At 53.8% G+C, this 11,198-nt stretch overlaps 4 protein-coding genes across 4 annotated transcripts; 2 read left to right on the forward strand and 2 right to left on the reverse strand.

Moving 5' to 3' along the window:
* Window positions 1-270: 270 nt before the first annotated feature.
* On the forward strand, window positions 271-2,841 carry HMPREF1120_01579 (condensin complex subunit 3; the record flags this gene model as incomplete). The annotated part of the gene is made up of 1 exon (XM_009155598.1): window positions 271-2,841. One exon carries the CDS (start codon window positions 271-273, stop codon window positions 2,839-2,841), a length of 2,571 nt encoding a protein of 856 aa, XP_009153846.1.
* Window positions 2,842-3,399: 558 nt separating this feature from the next.
* HMPREF1120_01580 (uncharacterized protein) lies at window positions 3,400-4,983 on the reverse strand (the record flags this gene model as incomplete). The annotated part of the gene is made up of 1 exon (XM_009155599.1): window positions 3,400-4,983. One exon carries the CDS (start codon window positions 4,981-4,983, stop codon window positions 3,400-3,402), a length of 1,584 nt encoding a protein of 527 aa, XP_009153847.1.
* Window positions 4,984-5,449: 466 nt separating this feature from the next.
* Window positions 5,450-8,717, reverse strand: HMPREF1120_01581 (uncharacterized protein; the record flags this gene model as incomplete). The annotated part of the gene is made up of 6 exons (XM_009155600.1): window positions 5,450-5,627; window positions 5,685-5,761; window positions 5,827-6,214; window positions 6,270-6,444; window positions 6,498-8,609; window positions 8,675-8,717. 6 exons carry the CDS (start codon window positions 8,715-8,717, stop codon window positions 5,450-5,452), a joined length of 2,973 nt encoding a protein of 990 aa, XP_009153848.1.
* Window positions 8,718-9,602: 885 nt separating this feature from the next.
* On the forward strand, window positions 9,603-11,186 carry HMPREF1120_01582 (uncharacterized protein; the record flags this gene model as incomplete). Its single annotated transcript, XM_009155601.1, has 1 exon — window positions 9,603-11,186. The coding sequence occupies one exon, from the start codon at window positions 9,603-9,605 to the stop codon at window positions 11,184-11,186; it is 1,584 nt and encodes a 527-aa protein (XP_009153849.1).
* Window positions 11,187-11,198: the final 12 nt, after the last annotated feature.

The raw sequence follows: 11,198 nt of genomic DNA on the forward strand, positions 1-11,198 counted from the left end.
TGGTAGGTAATGATGAGGGAGAACTTGAAGCAAGGGAGAGAGCATCGGATGTCGGGGAAACACATATTCCGAGAACAGCCTATTCAGGACTAGCTTTGTTTACTTCATTGCAGCCAATCCAGTCAATCGCATGCACGCTGTGGTACAACATCACGACAGTAAACACTCAACAACTACTGCGATACTAGGTACCATGCTGTTGTATTGATTTCACCTGAACGAAGAAGACACCTCAGCATATCCTGCTACGCAGTATTGACTCCCGTCAACATGTCGGTGGCCGAAATCTTCTCCGACGCACAACGATCCTTGGTCGGCCACAAGACACTGGCGAAGCGTCTGCGCCGGCTCGAAGAAACGCCTACCTTCGAGACACACATGAAGCAATGTATATTCCGGCTGTTGGACGTCAGCAAGTCCGAAATTGCTGGCAGCCGGGTCATCAAGTTTCTCACCGTATATTTCGACTCGGCCGACGGATCACGACGTCCTACGTCCTCGATCTTACTGGCGCTGCTCCCTTACTTATGCGCCAAAGACAAAACAGTGCGATACCGAGCCACGCAGATCGTGTCGCAGATTTTTGGAGTGCTAGGTCAGATTGACGACGATCTGTACAAGGTCATCCGACATGAAATGATCAAGCGTCTACGGGACAAAGTGCCCGCGATCCGACTGGAGGCTGTCCTGGCGCTCGGCCGGTTTCTCGAGGATGAAATGGATCACGAGGAAGAAGAGCAGGACTCGGACGAAGACGTGGCTCCTGGCCTTTTGGATAAACTATTGGATGTACTACAGAATGATACCAATGCCGACGTGAGAAGAGCGCTATTGAAATTGCCCGTCACCGCAAAGACCTTGCCCTATCTTTTGGAGAGGGCCCGAGACAGAGACGCACCCACTCGACGAACGCTGTATTCCAATGTATTGACGAAACTGGGCGACTTTCGACACTTGTCTTTGTCCATGCGGGAGAAATTGCTGCGATGGGGTTTGAGAGATCGCGACGAGAAGGTCCGCAAGGCAGCGGCGCGGCTGTTCAGAGAGCATTGGATCGAAGACTGCGCGGCGTCAACCGACGAAGAGACTTTGACCGAGGGCGATCGAATGGACGACGCCGATGGAGATGGAGGAGCGAAGGCCGCGAAACCAGAAAAGAGAGGGTTTCACAAGCCCAGCATTCCAGCCCTAGTGGAGCTTTTGGAACGGATCGACACTCTGAATACGGGCCATGAAGATGGCATTGCACGAGAAGCCATGAAGGAGTTCTGGGCCGGTCGCCCCGACTATCGTGAAGCCGTAGTCCTTGATGACGAATTCTGGGACACGCTGACTCCCGAATCAGCCTTCATGGCCCGCACATTCAACGATTACTGTCTGCAAGATCCCGACTGTCTCGCGATGCTGGACGACAAGATGCCCGAAGTGACGCGGCTAGGATTCCACCTGCAAAAACACATCAACGAGCTCCTCGTCAAGGTTCAAAGCGCGAACGAACATGACTCGGACGAGAAGGCTGCCGAGCAGGCGGAGCAGGAGTTTATCGTCGAACAGCTCCTCTACATCGCCCAGACCCTAGACTATACCGACGAAGTCGGCCGGCGCAAGATGTTTTCTCTACTCCGGCACGCTCTGTCAATGGCCGATTTGCCGGAAGAATGTACCCGGCTAACGGTAGAAGCGTTGCGGTTGGTCTGTAACCCTGACGCGGCAGGCGAGAGGGAATTTACCTCTGTGGTCATCGAAGCCATCGCGGAAGTACACGATAATATCGCGTCTTCCGAGGCCGAAAGTGAGGGCGAGGGCGAGGAGAACGACGACAACGACAGTTTCGTCTCGGCACGCAGCGAAGTCAGTAATGGAGGCCACTCTTCTTCCGACTCAATGACTACGACACCGAGGAACGGTGCGGCGGCGGCGGCTGATTCCAGTGGTGTCAAAAACAAACGGGGTGGAAAGACCAACAAGAAGAATCTCACCGAAGAAGAACAAGAAGCTCAGGCCATCAAGGAGATTGTCATCAACATGAAATGTCTACATATTGCGCAATGCATGCTGCAGAATGTGACGGGCAATCTTCAGACCAACGTCCACCTCCGCAGCATGTTCGACAACCTGGTGATTCCGGCGGTGCGGTCTCACGAGATCCTCATCCGCGAACGCGGTGTCCAGTGTCTCGGGCTATGTTGTCTGCTGGAGCCGAAACTGGCCGATGAGAATATGCGGCTGTTTACCCATCTGCTGAAAAAGGGCCACGACACTTTGCAGGTCGTGGCGCTGCAGATTCTGTGTGATATCCTGCTGGCAAGAGGACCGCCACAGCCACAACAGCATCAACAAGACACTACTCATGGTGGTGATGGTAGTGGTACGGCTGGGGCCGATGCTGATACCGAGGCTAATGCTGCTGCCGCCGCTGCCAACACCGCCAACATGACATCTCTCCTGTCGCCCTTCATCAAGGCTTTATCCCATTCGTTCCCCGACGACGTCCGGCTCACGGCCACCACGAGTCTGTGCAAGCTCATGCTGTGTGGGTTCTACAAGGACAACGACGACCTGTTTGATCAGATTGTCGAGCGGGCCATCCAGGTCGCGGCCAAGGGGTGGGAGTTGTTGGAAAAGGTCCGCAATGCCGTCATGGTCGGCGATCGGCATAAGAATAAGGACAAGGAAGAGAAGACTACTAGTACTCGTGAAAGAGAAAGAGAACGTGAGAGTACCGTTCTGATTGCCGGCGGTGGTGGTACCACTATGACTTCCGGCAGGATCAGCTCGGGGAGTGCTGGATCTGGATCTTTGGGGAGGTTGAGTGGTGGTGAGGGTATTGACGCTGTTTGATGTTTTGTTTATACTAGTAGGACCTGGTTGGTACGTTGCTGTGGACTGATTACACCTCCGAGGTACTACCTGTATCGTCGTCCTTGAATGAGAGTCTGGTTGTTATGGAATTACAGTACTGGGTCTGGTTTGGATCCATGTTTATGGTTATGATCGATATTTCATGTTTACGTTTACGTTATCAATGGAATGCTTCTTCTTCTCCAGTATATTAAACTGATCGCGGAGGTTGCTGCACATGCTATACTATCATCGGTATCCCAGAGATAGTACCCATCGACTTAGGAGTAACAGGACTAATAGTGGCAGCGGCATCGCTGGGTTAATATACCTACAGTAGGTATCTTTGACGGCTGAGTCTGAAACAACACAAGTACTCTTTACTAGTAATTTACAAAATATGGCAGGTCCTTAGGTGGGTGTACAACAAATGCAGCCAAAGGTACCTACTTTTCATGATACAGGCTGATATTGCAGTAGCACATCGAAACCGCAACTATTCTGTTCTGCGCTCGCTGTGGATACCTGGTATGTGGTATCTCCGTCCGTCTGTCAGCCCTACAAAATGCCCTGCTTCTGCAAATCCAAGTATATCCTCTCGGGCATGACGTTGCCCTCGCCGTCCTCCATCTGGACGATACTGTCCTCTTTACTCTCCTTCTCTCGTTTCTCGCGCTTGATCTTCTCCCACAGACTCAAAGCGTCCTGAATCCCCGTGATTTCGCGGAACAGACTCAGCCCGCCGGCACCGGAACCCGTAATACCCAGACACTTGAGGCCGTAGATGTGGCGGGCTTCGGTGAAGTGTTTGTCAAAGGCGCGGCGGCCCATGTACACGAAATTGCCGCAGATTTCGCAGGGGAACTCGACGCCCAGGCCGTGCAGCTTGTACAGCCAGTACGGGATGGGCTTGCCGTCCCAGGCGAGCGGCAGTTTCAACGGATTGTAGATCTTCTCGTCGCCGTCGGATTCGGAGCCCGAGTCATCACCTGCACCGCCATGTCCACCCGCACGTCTTTCCGAGGCTGCCACGGCCGCATTGTCTTCGGCAAAGATGGCGTCCAGTTCGGCCTGGCGCTCCCGCTCCGTCATGCCTTGCTTGCGCTCCACGTTAACCCGCGTGTTGCTGCGCTCGTTGGACAGCAGGTCGGCTAGCGCCCGGATCCGGAACTCGTGCGAGGCAATCACTCGTTCTTTTAGGCACGCCGCGCCGCCCGACGATGATTTGGATGATGTCTCTTCGGACGATCCGGTCATGGTCACCAATGCCTTCTTGGCCTCGGCGTTGCGGAGATGCTTCTTCCCCGTCAGATGTGCCTTGTAGACGTTCTGGTTGCTGAACTCCTTTTCACATTCCGGACACCAGATCCCCGATCCGGACCCTTGGGTCTGTGGCTCGTTCTTGTTGCCGTTGGTTGCTGTTTGTTCTTCGTCCTTGTTCTCCTTGCCCCATCCGGGCACCGTCCCCGCCTGCCACGCCGTCTCGAACTCGCGATCCAGTCGCAGAAATGTCTTGTCGAGGTCGTCCAGCGGTCGCGTCCTCCGTAGGAAGCCTTCGAGGTATTCATCTAGATCCGTCACGTATTTCAGGTACGTATCGGTCAGCTTGTCGCGGCGCTTGATGGGTAGACGTGGAGGTTCAAAGGCGTCGAAGTTGTCCAGGTACTGTAAGTAAGTGAGGCGCTTCACGCCGGGGAGATTGAGGTAGTCTTCGTGCAGGGTCGTCAAGTCCAAAAACCGTCCGTTCGACTCTTCGCCTGTGAACATGTTGTCCACTTCCGTGCGCACTGGCTCGCCTTCTTCGGGCCGCCGCCGTTTGTACGCCCGCTCGAGGTTTTCGACCGGCTCATTGGGATATCGTCGGTGGAAATCCTTGACTTCGTCGAGTTGTTTGTAGAATTCTTCGAACGGGTCTCCAGTCGACAGACTCTGGATTTCTTGCGCCCGCAGCCCTTCGATGTCTTTGTAGATGTCCAGCAGTCGCTTCGACTGCTCCTGTATCCGTGTGAGAAACCCGTTGATCTGGTGGTCCCGGATTAATCGCTCTTTGATGTTTTTCGGGTCTTCTGCCACGCGCTCGGTGATGGCCTGTTCTAGCCGCTCCAGGTCCTCGTGGAGGAATCTCTGCTCTTCTAAAATCATCTTGCCACTTGTCGGATCGGAGGGATAGGGTAGAAGAAGCGGGTAAATAATGGATGGTTCTATCGAATATCAGATAAACTGAGTATTAATTGTCTATCTCTTTCGCCGCTTCAGCTGCGGTCCAAGTTTTTGCGGTCGCGGCGCAAAAGATCCGCCGCCAAGGGGAAGCACGGCGGATCATTTGGCCACGAATGCAAATATCAACGTCCGCCGCCACAACCAATCACGAGCCTCGAATCAACCAACCGCCGTCTTGTTTTGAGATACTCTGCCATACGCAGGGAAAGTTGCTCCAGAAATGGCTCTATCATGATAACCGGCTCGAACAGAATATTTCGATCTCTGCCAAAACATCGTTCTAGAAACATGTTTGGATTGCTGATCTTGGCCCCCGCCTGGAAGGGGAACCACCCTGCTTCTTCCTATGTGCGGCCTTCAAGTTCCTGAAGGCCCGAAAAGTCCTGCTCTAATTGGCGGCTTTTGGTCGAAACTCCTCAATCACACTCCTGGGCTTGGTGTATTTGAGTGTCGAATTGTACTCATAGGGTAGGTTGAAGGCACTCGGCCCGCCAACTTCCAGACCTCGCTTTGTGGTCCAAATAGGATGCGGCGCCATGATCATGACCGTCACCTTCAAGCCATACCTGGGTTGCATGTCAGTTATCTCTCGGATACAGGTGTTGTGGCTTGATGCGGCTCACCTATATTCCTGGACACCAATGTTCTCTCCTGTCGACACATCCAATAGAAATATCAAGTCTGGAACAGTTGCAAGTACCTTCGATTTCATCAGCACCGGATTCTTTACTCTTCTTCGGGCCTGGCGAGGTGGGATGAACTTACTGTTTCTTCGCCCCGGCCATTCTTCCCTAGCACCGCGAGATTTTCATTCATGAAAGGAATCACAACTTCTGTCCAGGACCCCCTTTTATCTGCCTCACTTTCCGTCTCGTCCTCGCCGAGGGCCTCAATGGTCACCTTGCCCAGGCTATGGGCCGTTGTGGTCAAGGCACTCTCAACACTTCGAATTTTACCTTGGAAAAGCCGTCGAGCCGTCTGATCCCCTCCGCACTCCTTGATCAAGGCTTCAGGAAGCGAGGCCAATGATGCTGATTGTTGTGCCTGGAAGACAACCCTACCGAGCCGCCATGCCAGGGAGTGTGTATTGGGAATACCCATGGTTCGCATCTGTTTCCCGCTCAAGGGTACTCCGGCCGCTCCACAGGCAGATCTAGGTTCTATCAGTATGCATCGTTAACTCTACCAGGCAATTTCTCTGTGCTTACCCCATAGCGAAACATGCATCTCGAATCATGATGCCGGGAGCCTTCTCGTCTGTCTGACCTGCCGGGATCAGAACGTTATGGCCTGTACCACTGCACAGAGTGACCGGAAGGAGGGCGTTGATCGATTCCGACATGACATATGTCGAGCAATTCTCGAAGCCTGGATAGGCCCGGCCTGCATCCACAATCAGTGAGGATGTTGTAACACTCCAGAAGTTCACAACTAACCCATCAAGTCGCCATCCACAGTGGGAAGATTAAAATATTTGGATGAACCACAGACCAGGGGCTGCAAACCGTTGCCGCCCCCAATTTCAGCCGTTGAAAGCTGGGTGAAATTGGTATGCAGTTCTTCGGACAGCATCTTCAGTGCATGAACGATCCCGTCACCGCCTGGTCTTTCAACACTGACTGCTGGGCTTCCGACTCCGGCCACAGTGGGGATTTGATCGTCGTCTTTCAAGTCTTCGAAGCTCATGATGGTGATCGCTTCCCCTTCAGACAAGAGCTGTTTAAGCTGCAGGAAGACAGCGTACGGAGATCCTCCTCCGCCAACTCCCAGGATATAGCAGCCAATGGACAGGAATCGGAGGTCGAGTTCAGAGAGCATCCAGATGCCATTCTCGGTCACCCGTGGTCGGTAAGTGCTTACATCGACATGCTCGGATTCAGAAGATTCCCCGTTTGACCACGCCTCGTGTTTCTTTGTATCTTCATACATTTCACTTTCGACCTCAGTATTCTCGGTACTCGACAGCTGAGACATTTCTTTGCGAACTCTCTCATGGTCGGCGGGCATTGCAACTTCCACCTTTATCCGTGTCTGGTTTTGTGCATATGGCACTCCTACTACCTCTTCGTTCAAAATGGTGACCGAGGCTGGATTGCCGCCTCTTGAAATGCCGTTTTCGATCGCCTGTGACTTGACTCTGGCGATGCCTTGCTGAATGTCTGATCCTTGGATAATCAGTTCTGCTGACCCTGATATCTTTGCCATTGCTGCTCCGATTGCATTTGCAACCCCGGCATGCTGAGGTACAACGATCTTTTCCACCGCGTTCAGCTCCTGTGGGCATAGAATGGATCCGCCTCCAACAAGAACAACGGTACAAGGCTCTGGAGATGATTTCGCGCGATCGATGCAAGCTTCGAGCATCTTCTTCATTCTCGCTCTGGCCTTTGCTATGATGCTCGGGCGAAGCTCGACCGGCGTTGTGCCTATGGAGACATCTCCAGAGGCAACAACAATGTCAGTTGCGGTCATGTCACTTCCCCCAAAGCAAAGGGCTCTAGTTAGCAGATCGTGTCCAACACTGTCTGGCCCTACGAGGACCTGCTTTTCATCTGAGCTCACATGGGCGATGGAGCCTCCACCGAGGCCAACGCTTTCCACTGACGGCATTTCTAGGTTCACCTTAATCCCTGCAAGATCAGTGTAGCTCTTAGAAAGTCGAGGATAGCCGTTCTTTAGCAGATACCCGACTTCTGTAGTCGTACCGCCAATGTCGACTACCACGCTGCCGGACTGGCCAATATCAGACCCGAGTAGAACCGCGGCCCCCCGGATGGAATTGGTGGCACCTGAGGAAAAGATTCTAATGGGAAACTGCATGGCTTCAGAGAATGTCAACAGGTGGCCTTTATTGGAAGTCAGATAGAGAGGACACTGCAAGCCAACGTGGCTCATTGCAGCCATGAAAGCCCGGATCGCCCTACTGGCGAAGTTGAGGATTGATGCGTTGAGGATGGCGGCGTTTTCTCGTGCAAGCAGACCGTTTCCTGCGACATCTCGAGAACATACAATGTTTACATCGTTGTGGAGGACAGCCCTGAGGATATCGCGAGCCCTTTCCTCTTGGTGGTATTGGTGATCAGTGGGTGATCCTATGCCGACTATCACCACATTCCTGAGGCCCTTTGCTTTGATGGTTCGTGCCTGTTCACGGACGGCGGCCTCGTCGATGTCAGCAATCAAACTGCCGTCGATATTGCAGCCTCCTGGGATGATGGCCGCATGACCATGTACGATGCGCTTGAGGCCAGAGGGCCAGTCCACGAACGGCGGTGTGCCGGCAGAGAAGTTGTGAGATGCCAGGCGCAACACGGCCACTTTCTCTACGCGAGACGAGTCGCGCTCGATGATGGCATTGATGAAATGGGTCGTGCCAATGGCGATGGCAGAGACATGCTTTCTATCGACCGGTGACTCGTCCAGCAGGATCTTGAGAGTCTCTCGTACACTCAAGGTGACGTTGGACGTGGTGGCAGCCTTGTGCGACGATAACACAGCCGCGGGCCCAGTCTTTGAAACGTCCACAAGAACGGAATCGGTGTTGGTGCCTGTCCAGGAGTGTCAAGTTCTATTCAGCGGGCCGTGGTAGACATCCACACGTCGTCTTCCTTACCTCCAACGTCGACGCCGACCACGTAAGATCCATTTCCAGGCATGTTCAAGCCCCTGGACCTGTGGGCTGAAATGATTTGCAGGTGTTGAGGTCGCTCAACGTAAATGCTGCATCGAGAGCGAGCGCGATTGTTACCATGGATCCGCCTCAAGCCAAGATCTCACAGCATGGCCGAGATCGGGGCGGAACTCCTCTAGGCATGAGAATGTCATGGCCGGTTTTGACAACAGAGATAATCACCATTCCGGCAGCAAGGCGCATTTACGCTGCCCCCGACAAGTTCCAGCATCAATGGTTATGGCAGAGCTTGGTAGAGCACATCGCTGAGGCTGTCGTTCTCAGTAGGAACACAAACAGACCAGACGCCATTTCCCCAATGAGATACACTACTTCTTTCCCGCGCCACGATGAAGAACCATCTTTCCCTAGCGGCTTGCATCATTCGGAGCACGAGGAGGACTTACAGTACATCAGCGCTATCTACGTAGTATCTGATTTTCGCGCCCTGCGAGGCTGACTGTCGCGCATTGAACGGGATCATGTGATCGTCCTGAACCGTGGCAATCCCGACGATGTTGGCCATGTCGCGTGCAGAAATACTCTCTATAACCCATCTGCCTTCTAGGGTTACAACTGGATCAGCTCAATCATCCACTGTTTAGGGTTGTTGTCCCAGTTGGCGAAGCAAAAGGACGTCGCAGACAGCGTCGAGGTACTAAGGCCAACCGCGAGGCTGAGTAGTGGCTGTGTCCGCAAGTCCTGGGCACCTCGTATTCGCGAAAAGGCAAGTGATTATAGGACGACACGGACGACATTGTACAATACAAAAAGCGACCAGAATGCATCAGGGTATTCCTTCAGCAACAGAGGACATGTACACGACATCCGTTCGGGCTCCGCACTGACTACCATATCTCCATCTATCAATATGGGGCCCAGGAAAATCGACTGCAGCTCGCCCGGGCTGTCCATTGAGTTCGACCATGCCCGTCACCACTATTCTCCGGGCGACGTGATAACAGGCCGAGTAAGTCTGCACACTGTCAGCGAGACCTCGATCGGGCGAGTCGCCGTGGAATTTTGGGGACGAGCCAAATCACGCATCATCCAAAGCCACGGCCAGTCGGCCACCTTCCACCGCGGCCGGATGCTGTTCTTCCGCCAGGAAAAGACACTCTACCAAGGTCAATACACGCACAAGCCCGGCACGTTCAGTTGGCCGTTTGAATTCGTTGTCCCGGAACAAGCAGACCCGATCTGCATCCTCAACAGCGAATCATGGAAACCCAAGGAGGATTTCATGTCGACCCACGGGCCGGACCTGGACTTGAGCCTCCCGATGTCCATGTATCACAAGTCGTATTCACTAGGTCGGCAAGCCGACTGTTACATTGAATACGTGCTCGAAGCCAGCGTCACCGAGCCCGAGGGCGTCCACACCATCCGCAAGCCACAGACCAAAACGGCCACGTATCCCATCATCTTGCACCCGCTGTCGACGCCAGAACCTATCCAGGACTACGAATACGTGACGGACAGTTACCCAGTGACCATCTCGACATTGAAGCTCTTGCCGGAGAATAATAATGCTGGCACCACCACATCCAGCATTCGAGAGGCCGCTCGGTCCATCTTCCAGCGCGACACGATCCCACGATTTTCATTCAAGTTGACCATCCAAGCACCCAGCATCATCCAGCTGTTCCATCCGGAGCCCATCCCCTTTCGAATACGGGCCATTCCCGACCTGAGACCCGAGCACACCACGATCGACCTTGCCAAGGGAGACTTACCCGAGGTGACGTTGAAGTCGGCCAGACTCAAGCTCAAAACCTATATCCGCTGCCGGGCGCCGGGCACATACGACGACTCCAAGAGCTACGAGATTTCGCTCCTGTCTACCAAGCAGGTGGACAGACCTCTTCTTCCACAAGGATTATCTGCGAACGACACCGTCGTCGATCTGGGCCAGCTGTTCAACTTACACCTGGGCAACGCCACCGTCGGCTCAAGGCTCGAGGAACCCCTCTGTCCTAGCTTCACCACATACAACATCTCCCGATCGTATCGCCTTCTATGGGATTTGGAGGTCGAATGTGCCGGAAAAACAAATAGATTCTCATCATCGCGTCACGGCATCGAATGTATCGTCATCCTACCTGCCGCCACGACCACTGCGCTCCCGGCCTACCAGCCTGAGGGCCAGGCCCTGGACATGCTGCAAGATCTACATCTGGCGCCGACATCGTCGATGGGTAGTACTACGGACCCCAAATCAGGATCAGGCGGCTCTTCGAGATGGTGGTCGTCCGCCCGGCGGCGCCAGTCCAGCACTGCCAAAAGAACGTACGGAGTTGATAGCGATGGCAAGAGTGGCAAGGCGACGTTTGGGCCGTTGGATTCGACGACGACAAGCGCTCCGACTGGGACAGACGTGAAGGACACTGAAAAGAAACGCGTCCTGACGAAAGAGGAAGAAGCTGCTCAAGACCGTGTCGGTGATACCGGATGATAATACTGTACC

Source organism: Exophiala dermatitidis, assembly GCF_000230625.1.
Source record: "Exophiala dermatitidis NIH/UT8656 unplaced genomic scaffold supercont1.2, whole genome shotgun sequence".
Lineage (NCBI taxonomy): Eukaryota > Fungi > Ascomycota > Eurotiomycetes > Chaetothyriales > Herpotrichiellaceae > Exophiala > Exophiala dermatitidis.